At 42.2% G+C, this 23,854-nt stretch overlaps 1 protein-coding gene across 1 annotated transcript in view; it reads left to right on the top strand.

The window, feature by feature from the left end:
- The first annotated feature begins 6,474 nt into the window (after positions 1-6,474).
- The window catches only part of prkcha (protein kinase C, eta, a), a 51,315-nt gene continuing 33,935 nt past the window's right edge, over positions 6,475-23,854 (top strand). Inside the window, exons 1-3 of the mRNA XM_090220842.1 lie at positions 6,475-6,982; positions 7,101-7,460; positions 17,912-17,975. Of these exons, the coding sequence (XP_090076968.1) occupies positions 7,110-7,460; positions 17,912-17,975 (415 nt within the window). The 5' untranslated portion in view covers positions 6,475-6,982; positions 7,101-7,109. The remainder of the gene's footprint in view (positions 6,983-7,100; positions 7,461-17,911; positions 17,976-23,854) is intronic.

Genomic DNA, 23,854 nt, shown 5'->3' on the forward strand with positions numbered 1-23,854 from the left:
ACTTGTTCTCAACTAGCTTACCTGGTTAAATAAAGGTGAAAAAAACAAACAAGAGATCTCATAAAACGTAAGATTAAGAATTGTTGGAAAGGGTTACAAAAGTATCTCTAAAAGAAAGTCCACGGTAAGAGAAATTGTCTATAAATTGAGAAATTTCAGCACTGTTGCTACTCTACCTAGGAGTGGCCATCCTGCAAAGATGACTGCAAGAGCACAGCGCAGAATGCTCAATGAGGTTAAGAAGAATCCTAGAGTGTTAGCTAAAGACTTACTGAAATCTCTGGAAGATGCTAACATCTCTGTTGAAGAGTCTACAATACGTAAAACACTAAAGAAGAATGGTGTTCATGGGAGGACACCATGGAAGAAGCCACTGCTGTCCCCAAAAAATATTTTCAGGTCTCTCCAGAAATGTTTGATTCGAGTCTTTGTCCTGTTGGCAGGTGAACCTTCGCCCCAGTCTGAGGTCCTGAGTGCTCTGGAGCAGGTTTTCATCAAGGATCTCTCTATACTTTGCTTCGTTCATCTTTCCCTCGATCCTGACCAGTCTCCCAGTCCCTGCCGCTGAAAAACTTCCCCACAGCATGATGCTGCCACCACCATGCTTCACCGTATGGATGGTGCCAGGTTTCCTCCAGACGTGATGATTGGCTTTCAGGCCAAAGAATTCAGTCTTTCATCTTTCATCAGACCAGAGAATCTTGTTTCTCATGGTCTGAGTCCTTTAGGAGCTCTGTGACCATCGGGTTCTTAGCCACCTCCCTGACCAAGGCCCTTCTCCCCGATTATTCAGTTTGGCCGTGCAGCCAGCTCTAGGAAGAGTCTTGGTGGTTCCAAACGTCTTCCATTTAAGAATAATGGAGGCCACTGTGTTCTTGGTGACCTTCAATGCTGCAGAAATGTTTTGGTACCCTTCCGCAGGTCTGTGCCCTGACACAATCCTGTCTTGGAGCTCTACGGACAATTCCTTCGACCTCATGGCTTAATTTCTAAAAACCTGTTTTCGCTTCGTCATTATGGGGTATTGTGTAGATTGATGAGGATTTTTTATTTATTTAATCAATTTTAGAATAAGGCTGTAACATAACAAAATGTGGAAAAAGTCAAGGGGTCTGCATACTTTTTGAATGTACTGAACCCTGCCAGTTCGCTCTTTGCCACTCACGTGGTCCTAAAGCCAGCCACTAATCCCGCTAAACTGCAATTGCCTTATTAAATTGGGATTGGAATGATTTTAGTAGCCTATTTTAAATTGTTGGTGTTGAGCTAGTGTATGGCAACTGCCATACTCTGACATACCCAATTTACACTCCTGGTACTCAGTGATGTGTTGTTGTTTTGAATTTGCCACAAGCAACGCTTTTTTAGGCTATTCAGGACAAAAGTAAATTTCTTTGCCACATTTTTTGCATTATTTTAGTGCCTTATGGATGTATGTTTTCTAATATTTTCATTCTGTACATGCTCCTTCTTGTCACTGTCATTTAGCTTAGTTTTGTGGAGTAATCCATCCTCAGTTTTTTTAAATTGTCATTCTGTTACCAAAAACCCACATTTAAGTAGGATAATGAAAGTTCACAGAAGTAACAATTAAAAGTAGACCTACAAATGAGTTAGTGTTTTTCTTGATAACAAATTTGTTTATTAATTATTAAAGCTACAATATGTAACTTTTTGCAAGACCTGACCGAATTCACATAGAAATGGTCAGTTATAGATCTTTCATTCTCATTAAAGGCAAGTCTAAGAAGTCTGTTCTATGTGCGCTATTTCTATGCTTCGTGTTCTTAAGTTTTGTTTTTGCTTCTTTTGGTTTTGTACACCAGCTTCAAACAGCTGAAAATTGGGTCGCGTCCATATATGCAGAACAAAATACTAAATGACTGGGTCGCGTCTCTGCCAACTGAACCGATAGAACGATTGACCAGCCGGCTTGGGTAGCAACCCTAGATTTGTGTCATGACTACATCTTGTGGAAGGATGAAATAGTATGAATAAATTCATCAAAATAAAGTTAATGAAAATATGTCAATCATTATTTGAATATGTTGGTAACCCCTTGTATAAAAGTGATAATGCCCTAGAAGCTGGTGTTTGGAGGGTATATCCTCCAAACACCTGAGTACAGTTTAATTAACTGTATGTACTGTACTGAACATATCTACTTGACTGTACTCTACTGTTCTGTACAGTACTGAACTCTACTTGTGAAACATTTGGTTAAAATAGACGTCTATGATTGGTTCAGATTTAGTCCGGTATCGACCAATCAAATTTGGTCACACGCACATTACTATACTCGTGATGACTTTTTGAGGACCATCAATTAATTCCCATGCAAAATCCTATGTTCCTTAACCCCTAACCCGTAAGCCTGAAATAGCCGTTTTACAAGTGAGGATTGGCAAAATGTCCTCACTTCTCTGAAATGTAGTTGGTTTACTATTCTTGTGAGAGCTTCTGGTACTCACAAGTATAGTAAAACGTGTATACACTCTCTCTCTCTCTCTCTCTGGGTTGAAGAGTTAACACTCAGTTAAATGTATGTAAAGCTGGCAGCAGGCTCCCGCAGTGTAATTGACGGAAGATTCAGGGCCACAGACCTTTTCAAAACAGCCTCTTTGTCAAGTGAGTGACATACACTGATCACAAAAGCATACGTGAAAGGTTAAGCTGAAAGAAGCTAACATTACTTTTTCACATTGCAACAGGCAGTTTCTTGTAAAGATCTTGAAAACACACCATTGTATTGTCTTTGTGGCTGACAGGCTGTGTGTCTAACCCTTATTATAATGACAAGAATGGAGCAGTGCCTTCTCTTGACTGGATGTCGGGTCTGCTCGATAAAGTGCCCTCCAGTTCCACTTCCCCTAGTTGTCCTCTCAAGTGCTTTATCAATCCCTGCAACAGAAAGACAACGCTGAGTTCATCGCTCAACACCAACCAAATGTCAACAGAATGCATTTGTGAAGCCTTGGCAGTAGAATTGGGTTCCATGCTGATCACTTTTCTCTTTCTCACTACAGTCATAGTTGACACAATAGCAGAAAAATAATGTTGAATAGACTGATTCAAGCAATGCTGTCACCATAGAAAAATAGGACCAGATTAGAGGTAAAAAATAATTCCACATAACTGCACAGAAACATTAGAAGAGGAGAGCACAATGAGCTGTTTACTACATTTAGAGCAGAATGGTAGTCTCCAACAGCCCTTAGCTGACTTGTACAGAGAGGGCTGGGTAGGTGGGGAAGTTTGTCTGGAAAGGGGGCCACAATAGTGAGCAGCACAGTATGGGGCTTTGAGTAGGCTCTGTTTTTGGGAAGTGGGGGGTGCATTTGCCTTTCCCCCGATCCCCTTAGCACTTCGCTGAGCCCTTAACGCGGCCCTGACGCCTCACTGGCAGAAGCCACGCTGCCCCACATCTGGAGCCAATTACCCAGGAGGGGCTTTGACATAGCCCCCCACCCTCCCACACTGGATGGCCCAGTCTCTCACACACATTCCTCTGCTTTTCACAACATTCTCTCACTCGCTCTCATTTTTCCCTTCATTCCCTTCCTCTAAGTCTCTGTCTCCCAGTCTATATTTCTATATCCTGTCTTCTCTCACCCCCTAACTTATCTTTTTACATCTACTATGGTACTATTCACACACAATCTGCGTGTCTCTCTATATTAAACTTGAAATAGGAAAAACAGAACTCACTCTGTCCCTACTCCAAAAAGGGTGAAAGTAGTGGTAAAGTGAGCTAGTGAGGTCTCATGCACCCTGATTGGCACAAACTTTCTCTTTCTCGCTGTCTCTATCTCTCCATGCCTTTTTCCCTTGCCCTCAACCTGTACCAATTAAGGTGTCACGTTTCCCAGCGGCAGAGTGCTGGTATGAAATATGGACGTGTGAATAAAAGGGACACTTCGCACCAAATCAGCTTTTACGACTGTGATTTATGGCCTGCTGGTTCTCCCCTCATTTCATCTAAAGGACTGCTGTTTTTATTTTGCTGGGGGAGAGGTAAACTGAGGGGCTCAAAAGCTAGTGGAGGGCAAACATACATTGACTTAGTTCTGCAAAGAATAAATAGTACGTTCTCACAATAACAAATAAGTGGTTATTGTCATTCAACATTGACACGCCCCAAATTGCATTCAACCATCTTGGCTTATCATTTTGCAATTGTTTGGCATAATGCCACTGGTAATGATGACACATATAACCTACATATAAGCTCTCTTTTGAAGGGTTCACTCTGGTTTATCATGTACCTTTTGATATCTCTGTTTATAGCCCTGTGAGGACAGTGACTAGGAAAGATACTGGTGGATTACACATAATCAGCTCATTTGGCCTAGTTCAGTATTCAGTGTGTAGGAGTCTCTAGTCGTACCCAACCTGAAGGGGACGAGAGGTCCAATGTGGCATTAGGTGAGGGGGATAGTGTTGGGGTACTGCCCCTGTGAGGGATGGAGGCAATTGGGTTGGGTCTGAGGGGGGTGATTGGGAGGGGGTTGATGTGGGAGGCATGGTGTTTATATACTAGCCACATGGGCCTTCCCTTACCGGGGTCACACACAGAGGGCTGGGGATGGAGCTCACCATACCTGGCCCATATTACCCATATTCCCTGTTGTCCCATTTGGCACCAATGCTATGGTTCATTAGCTGCAGCTATAGAGTGTACCTGGGCAGGGAGCCAGAGAATAGAGCTGTCCAGGGTTACAGGAGCATAAATCGTAATGTGGACGGTGAAGGGAATGTGGAAACACTACAGGTGGCAGTTACTTTAGTCGTACCAATGAATACCCTGGACTGTTACAACCTGGTTGAGGTAGCTGCTTCTGTGTTAATGTGTACAAGAACGTTAACATGCAATTTTAGAGTTTACACCAGAGGTGTGTCCTTGCAAAGAAATGTGTGATTATATGTATGAGAAAGTGTGGTCATGTGTGTTTGTGGAGTACACACCAGAACATGCGTTTGAGTTCAGATGTGTGTAAGTGTGTGATCATAACTCTTGATTTGGGCATGGCAACATCTGTAGGGAGGAGAGTATAAAAATTGATGAAAAACGGGAGAGAGTTGGAGAAATAGAGAGATGAGCACAGTTGGGAAAACAGAGAGACCAAACAAATCACCCTCCATGATCGTATAAACGCCAGCCAGTGAAACGACTGTTGTGGAGAAAAATGTCTGAGGTAGCCTAAGAAAAAAAGACCACTGTCAAGATGAGGAAGTAGGGCATGTAAAAGTAAAGATGCAAAAAAACAAAAGATTGATGATACGGTATGAAGGAGGAAGATGGCTATCAAATGAACTTTCTTGAGTTCAACAGCAGTCTCAGCCTGCCCTCTGCTGGACTGTATGGTGTAATGCTCCACAAAACTGGCAATGAAAACCAATGTACAGTATTCCTTGGGAGGAATGGTTACTCACAGACCATGGATGATGGATCAATTGAATGTGTTTTTACCGGTAATGAAAGTTGTCTCAGGAGGTTGTCTTAGACCACTTTGATGTATTACGGGCACATGTTTGTCATGTAATGACTCAATGTCTGGCTGAACACACTGACATACACATACATCTGTTGTATTCAGGTTAGTCATTCTGGGGTGATAATTGTGAAAAACATATGAAACCACACTACCCTATCTATCTGTCACTTTTATCTCATCACTGTCTTCTTTTTATAAGGGCAGGTAAAAGCCGTTGTTTATAAGACAGGCTCTATCCCTGAGATCTGTAAGAGCCGTGTTAAAAGATTTGTTTTTTAAGACCATCTCTGTTCCCTGGGATGTGGCCCCTTTATTGGAAGCAGCTGGAAGAGAGAGATGTGGGGAGGCGACGTTTGGCAGAGAAGGCTGAGAGGTCAACTCTAACACTAATAACGGCCAGACTTTGATCGTGAGAGAGAGAAATATTTACTGACCTCAAAGATTGACAGTGTGGCACCGAATATGACCTTTTCTTTTGCCAAAAAGATTGGGGTCAAGGGAGTTTGGAAATGAGGGCAGAGAGAGTATGTGTCAGAGGAAGATATTCAGAGACAGAGAGGGGTTAAGACTGGAGGGGAGTTAGAACTAACCCATGAGTTAAGGTCATCATTAGCGCTTGCTGGTTACTTTCATAGGTCCTCTGAGGCACTCTTTCAGAAGAAAACTCTTGCCTTTAATTTCCTTCTTTTTGATTCTGGTGTTATTAGCATTCAGCATAAATCAACTCCACAGCGCCCATCCTTACAACTCAGATTAAAAGCCCACTTGTTTCTACCATGTCTTGCAGCTCATGGCCATGTGCCTTTAATTACATCTTCACAGCTGTGCCAGGTGATATTCTTCACACAAGAACTGTACAAGAGACCTCTGGAGGCTAAATAGCTGTAGTCACACTTTCTGTATATCACAAGGGGGTGCTATTTCCTTATTTATCTGCCGAGGACAGGAGAATCATTTCGATAGCCTACCCCCATGCTCTGAGGCAACCCTAAGCGCTGCAAGTGCGCTACGGTAGTTATAGTCTTAATGCTACTTTTTCACATTATTATATCAATCCTTGATAATAACCGATGAGACTAATATTGACTAGACCTTTTACAGTTAGTTGTAGCATGCCGATTAGTCAGAACAAAATGTAAACACGTGCATTGAGAAAGAAGAAACTCTATAGAAAGCATTATCGTGCATGGTCCCTACTTCTGTTACTTCCTTTTTACGGAACTTGCCTTGTGCTTCCTTGAAGTAGACCTAGGTCGTTCTCAGAACGTGCGCGCTTTCTGTATAGCCTACATCAGCAGTGTTGTTTTGGGAGGCAAGATCACACGCGCTGGTCCAGGGCACCGCTCACGACCGAGGGTCAAGAGCACCGTCCGAACGAGTCACCTGCAAATGCCTATTGACGAGCAATGTCTTCGAATTGCTCTAGGATGCAACATTGGACTCAAATTCACAGTCAAATATATTGATTTATATTATTTTGAAATTAGGTCAGTATGTAGGAATGCTTTACATGACTATCGCAATAGCGTAGTTTTAATTTGAGTTTAAAGTCTTTTTTTATTTATTTATTACTTTGAACTTGTTACGTTTTTTTTCTTTCTGTAGAGGAACAATATGAAGTTCAACGGGTATCTGAAGCTTAGAATTGGTGAGGCGGTGGACCTCAAACCAACTACTTTTTCTCTTCGTCACTCTGTAATGTTCAACAAAACGGCTCCCACTCTAGACCCTTACCTTGTGATAAAGGTGGACGAGTACAAAATTGGACAAACGCATACAAAACAGAAAACCAACATGCCAACTTACAACGAAGAGTTTTGCCTCAATGTCAACGACGGCAAGCATATAGAGTTGGCTGTATTTCATGATGCACCCATAGGGTATGACGACTTTGTTGCCAACTGCATTATTCAATTTGAGGACTTGATCAAAACCTCGAACACAGAAGATACTTTTGAAGGATGGGTGAGTAGCTTTAAAGCGGCAATCATTAGTTAAAACAGTAATAAAGCCGAATCCCTTCCCTGTTCCTATAAAAAGCTGAGAGATGGGGCTGGAGAAATGTAACCACGAGCAAAACATTTTTTTTTACAACAAAACAAAACGCACTATTTTCACATTTGTTCGGGTGGTGCTGAAAATGATGAATACGAAGTTGAACGTTTTGGAAATGACACTTTAAGCCCTGGGCACTGTGAGGATGAATAGGGACTGATGTGGCTGTCATGACACAATTGTATCCTCTTGGCAATTCACTCAAATAGCCTTTATGATAAAGCAGAATGAATATAGCCAGACTGTCAGTAAAAAATACCCTGATCATATTTTCCTTTACCGCTCTGAAAAGTCCCCTTGGAGAACTTTTGGGGAATTTGCATATACACATTCCATACTGTACTGTTGGGTGATAAACTAATGCCAAGGGCCAGACGCAAGGTAATAGGCACTTCTAAATACATCCCCATCAGTAGTGCTACTTGTAGACCTGAGATGCATAGTTTACACTCATTTTGCCATTCCCTTTCCAGTCCTTTCTTTACAGGGCAAGAGCCGATAGTGTCCTTTCCCCATATAGAGCCGCTAATTATAGGCGGCATCTTAGTGAATGTCTGTGTGTTTAGCTTACGCCTAGTCTCAAACCCAGACCCACATGAGAACATTATAGGAAGCAACACGTCTGTCTAGAGACTAGCTTACGCCTAGTCTCAAACCCAGACCCACATGAGTACATTATAGGAAGCAACACGTCTGTCTAGAGACTAGCTTTACGCCTAGTCTCAAACCCAGACCCACATGAGCACATTATAGGAAGCAACACGTCTGTCTAGAGACTAGCTTACGCCTAGTCTCAAACCCAGACCCACATGAGCACATTATAGGAAGCAACACGTCTGTCTAGAGACTAGCTTACGCCTAGTCTCAAACCCAGACCCACATGAGTACATTATAGGAAGCAACACGTCTGTCTAGAGACTAGCTTACGCCTAGTCTCGAAAACCCAGACCCACATGAGTACATTATAGGAAGCAACACGTCTGTCTAGAGACTAGCTTACGCCTAGTCTCAAACCCAGACCCACATGAGTACATTATAGGAAGCAACACGTCTGTCTAGAGACTAGCTTGAGCCTAGTCTCAAACCCAGACCCACATGAGTACATTATAGGAAGCAACACGTCTGTCTAGAGACTAGCTTTACGCCTAGTCTCAAACCCAGACCCACATGAGTACATTATAGGAAGCAACACGTCTGTCTAGAGACTAGCTTACGCCTAGTCTCAAACCCAGACCCACATGAGTACATTATAGGAAGCAACACGTCTGTCTAGAGACTAGCTTTACGCCTAGTCTCAAACCCAGACCCACATGAGTACATTATAGGAAGCAACACGTCTGTCTAGAGACTAGCTTACGCCTAGTCTCAAACCCAGACCCACATGAGTACATTATAGGAAGCAACACGTCTGTCTAGAGACTAGCTTTACGCCTAGTCTCAAACCCAGACCCACATGAGTACATTATAGGAAGCAACACGTCTGTCTAGAGACTAGCTTACGCCTAGTCTCAAACCCAGACCCACATGAGTACATTATAGGAAGCAACACGTCTGTCTAGAGACTAGCTTGAGCCTGTCGGAAAGGCAGAAGCGACATCAGCAAAGGGCCATAACCACACATGCTGTTCTAATGTGTTAATTGTGCTCCCTGCTAGCAGTATGTCAAGCATGCCATTGTAAAGTGTGCTGGAAACCACAACCAGCAGAGACTTTGCATCTGGGGTCGGTGCCTTGCATGCACAAACAAGCTGAAGTGTGATAATACCCTATCTTACTGCATCTCATACCGCCACTCTCGTACAGCCACTCAAATACAGCCATTGATAGATGTTAAAGTGACAGTATCAAAAGAATGACCTGTTATGACTTTCTACATTTCTCTCTCTGGTTGATGTGCATTGCTTTAGGGGCTACATGGATACCTCTTTATACCATTGTAGGCTACTATTGGTTTGGGTTATGTTTGTCACTGGAACTGCCCTCTATAACATAGTTTCACTCGTCTGGTTTACTTTTGGTCCATTTTAATAATGTGTAACCTGAACCCGTGCGAACTGGGATCGTCAGTGGGCCTTGAGACCCACCGTCCTCCAGTGGCTGTCTGGGCTTCTTATTATCTCTTATGGTCACACAGTCCAATTTTTAAAATTGAACCTTTATTTAATTAGGCAAGTCAGTTAAGAACAAATTCTTATTTACAATGAAGGACAAACCCGGACAAATTGTGCACCACCCTATGGGACTTCCAATCACAGCCAGAAGGGATGCAGCCTTGATGTGAACCAGGGACTGCAGTGACACATCTTACACTGAGATAGAGTGCCTTAGACCCCTGCGGCACTCTGGAACAATGGGCTGACATACTCAACCTGCTGTCATGGTGCCAAAAAGCTATTAAGCAATACTTCACAATGTTGGCTATGAAGCCCAGAGTCAGATGAACTGGTGGATACCATTTTTATGTCTACGTGTGCAGTTTGAAGGAAGTTGCTAAATAGCGTTAGCGCAAACGCTGGTTAGCATGGGCTCTTAAAACTACCTCTAACTTCCTTCATACTGGATGCAAAGACATACAAATGGTATCCATGAGTTCATTCGACTCTGGGGAAGTATCCCTTTAACCTCTTGAAAAGTAGAATCTGAGTTTTTTTTTTTTTGCAAAGCTTCCACCAGGGGCCAATCGCTGAAGACCAGAGTCAGTGCAGTGGGTGTGTCTGTGAGGTTTTATTGACCAAGATGTGGGCATAGCCTGCCCTCACACTTTAGGACATGCACTCTTGACAGCACTTATCTGATAGTTTCACAGTTCAGATCTATCTTTTTGCTTTGTTAGCTTTCTCAGATGAAGTGCTTGGGGCCCTATATGTATGACAAAGAGTAGAGACTAAAAAGTAGGGCACAGGCCTCCACACGCCAACACCACTGTTATTGCTGCTTTCCCAACGTCTGCTTGACGCTCCAAGTCCCTCTCAATCCCATCCCATCTCATCTCCCTTGTTTTATAACATCACTTTCTCTTTCTCACCTGTGTTCCTCTCTAACCAGCAGGGCAATTCCACGACAACAGAATGATGCTGAGACTCAGATTTCTCACTTTAAAATGTATGTCAAACAAAATAAAATGATTGCAAAGTTAAACAAACCATACAACTCTGTGCACAAGGTCTACTTTTTAACAATTTCCACTGAACATTTTACAAAATCACATTTACCTGGAAGAACAGCACAAACTGTCATTCTGTTCCAAAATTTGCATCTGCACTGTTTTTTTTAAGTAAATGTGTTTTTGGACAATGTTAAAAGTAGTCATTGTGCATAGAGTTGTACGGCAGGTAGCCTAGTGGTTAGAGCGTTGGGCCAGTAACCAAAAGGTTGCTGTGTCGAATCCCCGAGCTGACAAGGTAAAAACCTGTCATTCTGTCCCTGAACAAGGCAGTTAACCCACTGTTCCCCAGTAGGCTGTCATTGTAAATAACAAATTGTTCTTAACTGACTTGCCTAGTTCAATTTAAAACAATGCCCCTCAAAAAATTATTGCAAACGTTTAAAGTGTAACTTTGGAATTGCTCAGTACAGTGTTGCATATTAAACACAAACAGACTTTACAGAGTGTCTTAAATCTTAGGGGGGGCTATCGGGACACACACATACAATAACTTTACTTCTTATTGCACTGTTACACAGAACCTTGACCAGCACCATAACACTGTGTGCCTCCGCCCCCATGTCAAAGTACAGAGGAGCAGAGAGAGAGTCTATGTTGTGTGTCAGGACAAGCAGCAGTTTGAGGTGTTAACCTAAAAAATAGCAACTCAAAATAGAAGCATGCAGTCATCTGTGTCTCATCAGCCTGTGGCTCAGCCTCGTGCCACCCACCCACTCCTCTCACACCCCACTCACATCCTCAACACTAGGGGACAGTTTCCATTAAGACCCATAACTTACACCTGTGACAACTTCAAATAGTGGCCTGTGTTGAACCATTTATCAGGTTCATTGAAATGTTGTCTCTTCTAGAAAGGGTTGGGGACTGAATACACTAGACGCAGTTTAACTCTAAATGTCTGTCAGCAGCTTCCACTCCCTGAAAAAACCACTTCCTCCATTGCTGTGGCTCAGCCAGGCAAAGTTCCTGCTTTTTAAATTGAGTGTGGTCCTGTTTGCATCAGAGCTTGATTTAGTCTGAACACTTCTGTCTTTATCTGTCTCTGGAGTCCTGACTGCATCAGCTGCTTCACAGAGTACACAGACCCAGGGCTCTCAGAGAAAGAGAGAGAACGGGAGCTAACAGTAATGGGTGACAGTAGGCTAATAGTTTGTGTGTGCTCAGCTGAACACAAAGGAAACATGTGGAGGGTGATGTCTTGTCAAGGTCAATAGTTAAGGAATGAGAGAGGTGAAATTATCATAACATCTACATCTGATGTCATTTTCTGTCTGGGATTTCCGTTTCCAATGTTTCAGCCTCAGCATTAGATCATGTGTGATGTTAGTTCTGTATCACTGTAAGGAGGGAATATATCTATCTAACTGACCAAGTATATTGAATGGAGAGACCAGTTGGTAGAGATGACTAAATCAGGATAGAGATGACCCTGCAGTATCAGTCCAATCATGTCACTTTTGTTGTGGGTTGTCAAGGTTTTTCCATTGGGGCATCTGTCTGACATGAACCCTCTCTGTAGTTTGTGCTGTAAGCAAGGGCATCACTTTTTGTTGGATATTTGGGGTTGGGGTCAGGGTCAACGGGTTCCGGTGTCATAACCCCTCTAGGGGGGTCTGGGGTCATGTCCCCACGGGAGATGTTTTGTTTTAAAAAGGTCTGAAATGATTGTTTCTGGTGAATTTGGTCAATATACCCCAAAAACAACTGAAACACAAATCTTTCTTTAAACTGTGTTGTTACTCGTACCAGTTCAGAAAGTCACCACCACACCCCTTCTTTAACTACATTTAAATGTTAAAACCCATTATTCTATTTGTGTACCCTTCACCACGCTTGGCTAGTACATGGTCTTGAATAACTCATTTCTTATACCAAATTAACTTAAAATCTGACTCCAGAAACATCTTACTTAGTAACACAATTGAATTGTAGTATTAATTCATAAAATAATTCAGTGACATTCAAAATAAAACTCTTCGATATGGATCTAACGATAGACTTCAAAATTAACTAATCAGTGTAGCATCATGCTCAAGCAATAGACTTGCTAGCTAGCTGACAACAAAGTCCCAGTCTATTATGAATTGTACAGTGTACTGTAGTTAGCTAGCTATGTATCCATTAATTAATTTGGTACCTCCATTAAGGGCACTAACTACTTTTTCACTAGGGTGAACAGTGACTCACTAAGTGCTGCTCATTTGGAGCTGCAGTTGAAAAGGGGAAGATACTGTGCTAGCGAGCTAAAATAGCCAACCTAGCATAGCATCACCCACTATAAAACTATTTTTACACAATTATCTCATCACCAGTAAATAGTTCACTAGTTACACAGGAACATAGGAATAGATTTATGAAATGTTCATTAACTTTTACTTGTTTTAAAATTTTAAAACATTCATTCATTGGATTGCTCATGAATGTAACTACCCAGGGCTCAAAAATAACTTTTTTCATCACCGGGACAGAATCTTCCCAAAGTGCAACTTTTAACATCCCGAACTGTAGATGACCATCCCACATTAAAATACACTATACATACAAAAGTATGTGGACTGCCTTCCAAATTAGTGGATTCAGCTATTTCAGCCACACCCGTTGCTGACAGGTTTATAAAATTGAGTACACAGGCATGCAATCTCCATAAACAAACATTGGTAGTAGAGCTGCCCCGGTGAACTGTAAGTACTGTTATTGGGAAGTGGAAATGTCTAGGCGCAACAACGGCTTAGCCACAAAGTGGTAGGCCACACAGGCTCACCGAACGGGACCGCCGAATGCTGAAGCACGTAGTGAGTAAAAACCTGTCCTTGGTTGCAACACTCACTAGAAAGTTCCAAACTGCCTCTGGAAGCAACTTCAGCAACATTACTGTTCGTCGGGTGCTTCATGAAATGGATTTCCATGGCCAAGCAGCCGCACACAAGCCTAGATCACCATGTGCAATGCCAAGCGTCGGCTGGAGTGGTGTAAAGCTCGCTGCCGTTGGCCTCTGGAGCAGTGTATACATGTTCTCTGGAGTTATGAATCACACTTCACCATCTGGCAGTCCGACATTTGGCGGATGCCTGGAGAACGCTACCAGTGTGTATACCAGTGCCCGAATGTGTAGTGCCAACTGTAAAATTTGGTGGAGGAGGAATAATGGTCTGTGGATTTTTTTCATGGTTCGGGCTAGGCCCCTCAGTTCCAGTGAAGGGAAATCTTAATGCTACAGCATACAATGCCATTCTAGATGATTCTGTGTTTCCAACTTTGTGGCAACAGTTTGGGAAAGACCCTTTTCTGTTTCAACATAATACCCCCGTGTACAAAGCGATGTCCATACAGAAATAGATTGTCGAAATCGGTGTGGAAGAACTTGACTGGCCTGCAAAAAGCCCTGATCTCAACCCCCATCAAACACCTTTGGGACAAATTGGAACGCCGACTGTGAGCAGGCCTAATCGCCCATCATCCGTGCCTGACCTCACTAAAGCTCTTGTGGCTAAATGGAAGCAAGTCCTAAAGCAATGTTCCAACATCTAGTGGAAAGCCTTCCCAGAAGAGTGGAGGACGGTTATAGCAGCAAAGGCGGGACCAACTCCATATGAATGCCCATAATCTTGTAATGAGATGTTCGACGAGCAGGTGTCCACATACTTTTGGTAATGTAGTGTACTTCTATAGATGTCGTAATAGAAAATGACTCAAGTAAAAGTGAAAGTAACCCAGTAAAATACTACTTGAGTAAAAGTCTAAAAGTATTTGGTTTGAAATATACTTAAGTATCAAAAGTAAAAGTATAAATAATTTAAAATTCCTTACTAAGCAAACCAGATGGCACCATTTTCTTGTTTTTTAAATGTATGGATAGCCAGGGGCACACTCCAACACTCAGACATAATTGACAAAAAAAGCATTTGTGTTTAGTGAGTCCACCAGATCAGAGGCAGTAGGGATGACCAGGGATGTTCTCTTGATAAGTGTGTGAATTGGACCATTTTCCTATCCCGCTAAGCATTCAAAATGTAATGAGTACTTTTGGGTTTCAGGGAAAATGTTTTGAGTAAAAAGTACAATATTTTCTTCAAGGAACGTAGTGAAGTAAAAGTAGTCAAAAAAATAAATACCCCCCAAAACTACTTAAGTAGTACTTTAAAGTATTTTTACTTCAGTACTTTACACCACTGCTTAAAAGGCCAACACTGGAATAATATTCTAATCTATTTTGCCTAAATGTACGGGTAACTGACAAAATAAAAGAAACTCTTGAGTAAATGAGGGATACAAAGTATGTTGAAAACAGGTACTTCCACACAGATATAGTTCCTGAGTTAATTAAGCAACTTCATGCTTAGGGTCATGTAAGATATAATAATGCCCAGTTGCCCATCATTTTGGCTACCATGGCTAGAATAAATAATATCATGGAGTTTAAAGTGTGTGTGTGTCAGTCACCTGATCTCAAACCAATTGAAGACTTATGGAAGATTCTGGAGCTGCGCCTGAGACAGCATTTCCCACCACCATCAACAAAACAACAAATTATAGAATTTATCCTTGAAGAATGGTGTTGCATCCCTTAAATAGAGTTCCAGACACTTGTAGAATCTATGCCAAGGCGAATTGAAGCTGTTCTGTCGGCTCGTTGTGGCCCAACGCACTAAAACACTTTATGTTGGTGTTTCCTTTGTTTTGGCAGTTACTTGTACACAAATAATTAGCCAATCATAAAATGAGGAATGAGGAACATAAAGCCAGTAGCTGCCTGGCACTTTACAGTGGGGACATGTTTTCCAATCAATCAAACTAATCATGGTAAGATAGTAACAGGGTCAAATTGACCTGTTTCTAATATTTGGGCAGTCATGACTCCCTGTCCCCATGCCCCCGGCAAGTTACTCACCTGGCTGTAAGTAACCTCCGTTTCCATTTTCGTGGTTTGTGCATGGCCTCCGCAGCACTGTGGAGATCCTTCAGGTTCTCACTGTGGGCCTAATACAAACCTTTCGACCTCTGTCAGTCTCATTATGTCTATCTGTCTGTGTGTAGGTCTTCTTTATACTTACAGTGTATTTAGAAAGTATCCAGACCCCTTTACTTTTTCCACATTTTATTATGTTACAGCCTTTTTCTAAAATTGATTTTTGTCATCAATCTACACAACCTCACGCTGACAAGGCAAAAACAGTTTTTTTGGCAAATGTATGAAAAATGTAAACTTAAATATTAAATTTACATAAGTATTCAGACCCTGTACTTTGTCTAAGCAACTTTGGCAGCGATTACAGCCTCGAGTCTACTTGGGTATGATGCTACAAGCTTGGCACGCCTGTATTTGGGGAGTTTATCCCATTATTCTCTGCAGATCCTCTCAAACTCTGTCAGGTTGGATGGGAAGCATTGCTGCTCAGCCATTTTCAGGCCTCTCCAGAAATATTGATCGGGTTCAAGTCCGGGCTCTAACTGGGCCTCTCAAGGACATTCAGAGACTCCTGCGTTGTCGTGGCTGTGTGCTTACTGTGTCCTGTTGGAAGGTAAACTTTTGTCCAATTCTGAGAACCTGCTCCAGAGCACCCAGGACTTCATCAATGATCTCTCTGTTCTTTGCTCCGTTCATCATTCCCTCTATCCTGACTAGTCTCTGCCGCTTAAAAATATCCCTACAGCATGATGCTGCCACCACCATGCTTCACCGTAGGGATGGTACCAGGTTTTCTCCAGACGTGACGCTTGGCATTCAGGCCAAATAGGTCAATCTTGTTTTCATCAGATCAGAGAATCTTGTTTCTCATGGTCTGAGAGTCCTCCCAGCAGGCTGTCCTGTGCCTTTTACTGAGTGACTTCCATCTGGCCGTCTGGCCCTCTACCTCTACCATAAAGGCCTGATTGGTGGACAGCCAAAGAGATGGCTGTCTTTCAGGAAGGTTCTCTCATCTCCACAGAGGAACTCTAGAGCTCTGTCAGAGTGACTATCAGGTTCTTTGTCACCTCCCTGACCAAGGCCCTTTACCCCCGATTGCTCAGTTTGGCCGGGCAGCCAGCTCTTGGAAGAGTCTTGGTGGTTCCAAACTTCATCCATTTAAGAATGATGGGGCCACTGTGTTCTTGAGGCATTTCAATGCTGCAGAAATGTTTTGGTACCTTTCCCCAGATCTTTGCCTCGACACAATCCTGTCTTGGAGCTCTACGGACAATTGCTTCGATCTCATGGCTTGGTTTTTGCTCTGACATGCACTGTCAACTGTGGGACCTTGATTTGGTAAGGCACATACATGACTATACATGTCCAATCAATTGAATTTACCACAAGTGTACTCCAATCAAGTTTTAGAAACATCTCAAGGATGATCAATGGGAACAGGATGCACCTGAGCTCAATTTCGAGTCGCATAGCAAAGGGTCTGAATACTTATGTAAACAAGGTATTTCTGTTTTTGCTTTGTCGTTATGGGGTATTGTGTAGCGATTGCTGAAGAAAATGTTGTATTTAATTAATTTTAGAATAAGGCTGTAACGTAACAAAATGTGAAATAGTCAAGTGGTCTGAGTACTTTCCGAAATCACTCTATGCCTATGTCTGTGTGAGATGGATGTTATTGTCACTGGAGCAGGGTGTCATTTTAATAGAGCTAGCTCAACCAGCTGGACCTGCTCTCTAGTCTCTTCACCACATTGCTCACATTCTCCCCACATTACATACACACTCAACCCACTCAACATGCTAAATACCGGTATGTTAAAGAAAAACCTAGCAATGCAGATGTTTTTTTTTATCTCAATATCAAATCATTTCTGGGTAACAATTAAGTACCCTTCTGTGATTGATTATTTTGAATTAAATGGTAAAAAAGAAACAGAACTAGTTTCTTAATAAAGAGCAATTTCTCAAGATGTATTTTTCTATGACTGTCTTGGAGTGGTCTGAGTGGGGAGGGAAACTGAAAACTAGCTGAGATTTGGAACTCTCTTTCTTATTGGTCTATTAACTATATTACCGCCTGGTGATGTCACCAGGCAGGCCAAAACATCATCCCACCAAAACCAAGTGGCCTTTTCTAACAGCTCTTACACTAAAAGGACATCATTATAATTTTCACAGTATTACCCCAAGCTTACAGTGTGGAAATATATATAAAACACAGGAAAATCATATTTGACTGCACTGGGCCTTTAAATAGTCTAGTCTAATGTCTCCTGTGTTTGTGTGCAGGTGGACCTGGAGCCAGAGGGCAAGGTGTACATACTCATAGCACTCAATGGCTCCTTCATTGATGGTAAGAGTTTTTCACTGTATCTCACACTAACCCTCTATCTATTTCATCCATAGATGGCACAACTATCTCTTTCTCCCTCTTTCTCTGTTCCTATCTTTTATTTCTCTTACACTGAGACAGCATACATTCTTTCAACTCCTTAAATATTCAGTAACATTTTGTTCTATTCGACCCTCCTCCCTCTAAAGTTAAAAGTCTCTGTCTGTCTGGCTACTTCAACACAGCCACTGATGCAGTTGATAACTAACAGGCTGTCAAACAGACATTCGGCGTCACAAAAACCTGGTTGTGTGTATGTGTGAGCGTTTGTGCATGCCTGTGACTGACTTACTGTAAGACATACTGTAGATGCTTTGACTGATGGGAATCCTATCTCCTTTGTTTCCTTTCAGATAAAAGCAACAATGTTCTATCATCCATATTTCCTGTCTGAATAACATACTCCCCTCTAGCAGTTTGTATAGTGCTCTGCCATGATTTTATCACCACTGAAAATCATCATGACCTTATCTAAACTGCATCTGACCTGGATACCCTACAAATAAAACTGCACATAGCTCTGCAAATTTCTCTCACTTTATCATAATATCATTCATACACTTCTCCATTCTGAAGGTCACTTCCCTGATATAATAATATTTAATTTGTAAAGAGTACGATTGGGATAGGTCATGAATGCTTTAGGGAGGTTCCGTCCATGAAATAACACACATTAAACCCTAGTTTTTGCTGTGGCAAATCAAACATGCTTCAATAGCTGACAGTTGAGTGCCATTCTCAGTGTAGTACTCCACCACCTGTCTCTCTGACGTGTGTCGGGACTCTAAAACATACAACTTTCCGCTGTTCGTATGTGGTTTTAGCACCTCACAAACTCAACTATTATTACTCTAGACAGACACATACGCACACAGACATACACACTCACCTATAGACACGCACACACTCATCCATAATACCATACATGATATGATCAGTGGCATGTATTCATGGATGCCAAGGGAAGCCAGGCTTCCCCCAAAAATGTACCAAGAAAAAAACATATAAAATAAACTCCTTCAAGACTGTTGGAAAAGCATTCCAGGTGAAGCTGGTTGAGAGAATGCCAAGTGTGCAAAGCTGTCAGGGTGGCTATTTGAATCTCAAATATAAAATATATTTTGATTTGTTAAACTTTTTTTTTTGGTTACAACATGATTCCATGTGTGTTATTTCATAGTTTTGATGTCTTCACTATTATTCTACAATGTAGAAAATAGTAAAAATAAAGAAAAACCCTTGAATGAGTAGGTGTTCTAAAACTTTAGACTGGTAGTGCAATCTCTCTGTGTTTCATACGTTCAGCCTCTTGTGAATTGAACAAAATGTATCTCACCGGAGAAAGCATCCCAGTGAACGAAACAGCGCCCCTCTGTCTCAGTATGTGTAGTGTATCTATCCGATGCTGTCTGGTCAGAAAGAGTATGAAATTGATGCTGCCCATAATATTGAATGCAAGGGAAGCCAGCAAGTATTTGGCCTCCCTTGATAATAGCCAATCAGCTATTAAACTGAGTGAGCTCAGCTTTGAATGGTCCTGGCGCAACAAAAACATTTTTTAAGGGAAGATAGTTTGGATTTGGCTTCAGTCCAATCACATCACAGGCCAATCATCATTACTGACAGAAAAAACTTTAATTGTTGTGTTCTCCGGTGGCTAGCTAGCTAAAATCGTCCCTTTCCTAAATTAGCCATGGATGGAGATAGGGATATGGACTTAATTCTCCATACTGGTCAATCATTAAAACGGCGATTCTGATCCAACCATAAATTCGTACATTGTGCCCCTGGCCTGAGAGGATGGAAGTTTAACGTGTAGCTAGATTGTGGTATGCTAATGTTAACTAGCTGGCCTGACCTATCGTTGCCCATGAAAGGAAGTTAGGCTAGCGAGCAAGTATTTTAACCAGGTAGCCTAGGTCAACAACAACTTCAAGTGTGACTGTGTGACTGTCATAGACCGTTTAGGCAACATGAAGGGAGAGAAATACTCCTCAGAATCAATTTGAAAGAAATAAGCTTTTTGTGCTTATTGAACATTTCTGGGATCTTTTGTTTCAGCTCATGAAACATGGGACCAACACTTTACATGATGCGTTTATATTTTTGTTCACTGTAGTTGTCACTCTATTAGACTAAGCATAGGTGATAAGCTGTTGAAATTGAAATGGTGCTGGAATAGGGGAGACCGCTCCAGTTTTCTTTGCGTCTTGCGGTAACTCTCTGTGGCTCTAAATAAATAGTTGTTTAGTAGTGTGAAAATGTCAAACATTACCTTGCTCTATCATGCTGTAGGTCATGTAACTGTTTGCTACATGCAATATGTTTTGTGGACTTCACAGGACAGATGTTGCTCTCTGGTTTTGTAATGAAACGTGTGGTTGACTTTATTCTGCCACTGTGTCTTTTTATTGCCTTGGGCCTTAGGCCAATATGTCATGGTGGTAAGGCATGTGAGCTAACAGGTTATAGAGCTATCAAAGCATTTATCACAACACCGGTTTAAGTATGGCTTTTTTGTCCTGGATTGGCTTCCTTGGTGATTTTACCCACGCAAAATATATATATATATTTTTTTTATTTAACCAGGTAGGCAAGTTGAGAACAAGTTCTCATTTTTGACCTGGCCAAGATAAAGCAAAGCAGTGCGAAACAAACAACACAGAGTTACACATGGGATAAACAATAGTACAGTCAATAACAGAATTGAAAAATCTATGTACTGTGTGTGCAAATGTAGTAAGATTAGGGAGGTAAGGCAATAAATAGGCCATAGTGGCAAAATAATTACAATTTTGCAAATAAACACTGGAGTGATGGATGTGCAGAAGACGATTGTGCAAGTAGAGATACTGGGGTGCAAATGAGCAACAAAAAAAAATAACAATATGGGGATATTTGTAAATGACATCGCTGAAGTTGAGGATCGGTAGGATGGTCTGTTTTACGAGGGTATGTTTGGCAGCATGAGTGAAGGATGCTTTGTTGCGAAATTGGAAGCCGATTCTAGATTTAATTTTGGATTGGAGATGCTTAATGTGAGTCTAGAAGGAGAGTTTACAGTCTAACTAGACACCTAGGTATTTGTAGTTGTCCACATATTCTAAGTCAGAACCGTCCAGAGTAGTGATACTAGACTGGCAGGCAGGTGCGGGCAGCAATCGGTAGAAGATCATGCATTTAGTCTTACTTGCATTTAAGAGCAGATGGAGGCCACGGAAGGAGTGTTGCTTACAGCTCAACACCGTGCAGGATGTTTGGCATTTGCCAAAGAACACCAAGATTGGCAAATTCGCCACTGGCGCCCTGTGCTCTTTACAGATGAAAGCAGGTTCACACTGAGCACATGTGACAGACGTGACAGTCTGGAGACGCCGTGGAGAACGTTCTGCTGCCTGCAACATCCTCCAGCATGACCGGTTTGGCGGTGGGTCAGTCATGGTGTGGGGTGGCATTTCTTTGGGGGACGCACAGCCCTGGTGTAACCGATGTGAAATGGCTAGCTAGTTAGCGGGGTGCGAGATAATAGCGTTTCAAACGTCACTCGCTCTGAGACTTGGAGTGGTTGTTCCCCTTGCTCTGCATGGGTAACGCTGCTTTGAGGTTGGCTGTTGTCGATGTGTTCCTGGTTCGAGCCCAGGCAGGAGCAAGGAGAGGGACGGAAGCTATACTGTTACACTGGCAATACTAAAGTGCCTATAAGAACATCTAATAGTCAAAGGTTAATGAAATACAAATGGTATAGAGAGAAATAGTCCTATAATTCCTATAATAACTACAACCTAAAACTTCTTACCTGGGAATGGTTGCAAGATTGAATCCCCGAGCTGACAAGGTAAAAATCTGTCGTTCTGCCCCTGAACAAGGCAGTTAACCCACCGTTCCTAGGACGTAATTGAAAATAAGAATGTGTTCTGAACTGACTTGCCTAGTTAAATAAAGATTAAATAAAGGTGTAAAAAAATATATTTAAAAACAAATCGGCCAAATCGGTGTCCAAAATCGGTCCTAATTAATCGGCCATTCCGATTAATTGGCTGAACTCTAGTTATATCGTTTAGGACCTTGAGTGTGGCTGAGGTGCACCCATGACCCACTCGGTAACCAGATTGCAGAGCGGAGAAGGTACGGTAGGATTCGAAATGGTCGGTGATCTGTTTGTTAACTTGGCTTTCGAAGACTTTAGAAAGGCAGGGCAGGATAGATATAGGTCTGCAACAGTTTTGGTCTAGAGTGTCTCCCCTTTGAAGAGGGGGATGACTGCGGCTGCTTTCCAATCTTTGGGGATCTCAGATGATACGAAAGAGGTTGAACAGGCCAGTAATAGGGGTTGCAACAATTGCAGCGGACAATTTTAGAGAGGGTCCAGATTGTCTTGCCCAGCAAGGGTCCAGATTTTGCAGCTCTTTCAGAACATAAACTATTTGGATTTGGGTGAAGGAGAAATGGGGGAGGCTTGGGTAAGTTGCTGTGGGGGGGGCAGAGATGTTGGCCAGGATAGGGGTAGCCAGGTGGAATGCATGGCCAGCCGTAAAAAAAAATGCTTGTTGAAATTCTTGATTATTCGGTGGTGACAGTGTTTCCTAGCCTCAGTGCAGTGGGCAGCTGGGAGGAGGTGCTCTTATTCTCCATGGACTTTACAGTGTCCCAGAACATTTTGGACTTTGTGCTACAGGATGCAAATTTCTATTTGAAAAAGCTAGCCTTTGCTTTCCTAACTGCCTGTGTACTTCCCTGAAAAGTTGCATATCGCGGGGGCTATTTGATGCTAATGCAGTACGCCACAGGATGTTTTTGTGATGGTCAAGGGCAGTCAAGTCTCGAGTGAACCAATGGCTATATAACTTTTCTTAGTTCCATTTTTTTTGAATGGGGCATGCTTATTTAAGATGGTGAGGAAAGCACTTTTAAAGAATAACCAGGCATCCTCAACTGACGGAATGAGGTCAATATCCTACCAGAATACCTGGGCCAGGTCGATTTGATAGGCCTGCTCACTGAAGTGTTTTAGGGAGCGTTTGACAGTGATGAAGGGTGGTCATTTGACCGCATGCCCATTACGGACGTAGGCAGTGATCGCTGAGATCCTGATTGAAGACAGCAGAAGTGTATTTAGAGGGCAGGTTGGTCAGGATGATATCTATGAGGGTGCCCGTGTTTACGGATTTAGGGTTGTACCTGGTAGGTGCCTTGATAATTTGTGTGAAATTGAGGGCATCTAGTTTAGATTGTAGGACGGCCAGGGTGTTAAGCATATCCCAGTTTCGGTCACCTCACAGTACAGTCTGAAGATAAATAAGGGGCAAATAATTCAAATATGGTGTCCAGGGCACAGCTGGGGGCTGAGTATGGTCTATAACAAGCAGCAACAGTGAGAGACTTATTTCTAGAAAGGTGGATTTTTAAAAGTAGAAGCTCAAACTGTTTGCGCACAGATAGCATGACAGAACTCTGCAGGCTATCTCTGCAGTAGATTGCAACTCCTATTCCGCCTGGGGAATAGGAGTGGAGCTAGGCACTGCAGGGCCTGGATTTACCTCTACATCGGCAGAGGAACAGTAGGATAAGGGTACGGCTATAAGCAATAAGAATTGGTCGTCTAGAACGTCTGGAACAGAGAGTAAAAGGAGGTTTCTGGGGACGATAAAATAGCTTCAAGGTATAATGTACAGACAAAGGTATGGTAGGATGTGAATACAGTGCAGGTAAACCTAGGTATTGAGTGATGATGAGAGAGATATTGTCTCTAGAAACATCATTGAAACCAGAAGATGTCATCGCATGTGTGGGTGGTGGAACTAATAGGTTGGATAAGGTATAGTGAGCAGGACTAGAGGCTC

Source organism: Oncorhynchus mykiss, chromosome 25 (assembly GCF_057628025.1).
Source record: "Oncorhynchus mykiss isolate SJ-2025 chromosome 25, ASM5762802v1, whole genome shotgun sequence".
NCBI classification, from domain to species: Eukaryota; Metazoa; Chordata; class Actinopteri; order Salmoniformes; family Salmonidae; genus Oncorhynchus; species Oncorhynchus mykiss.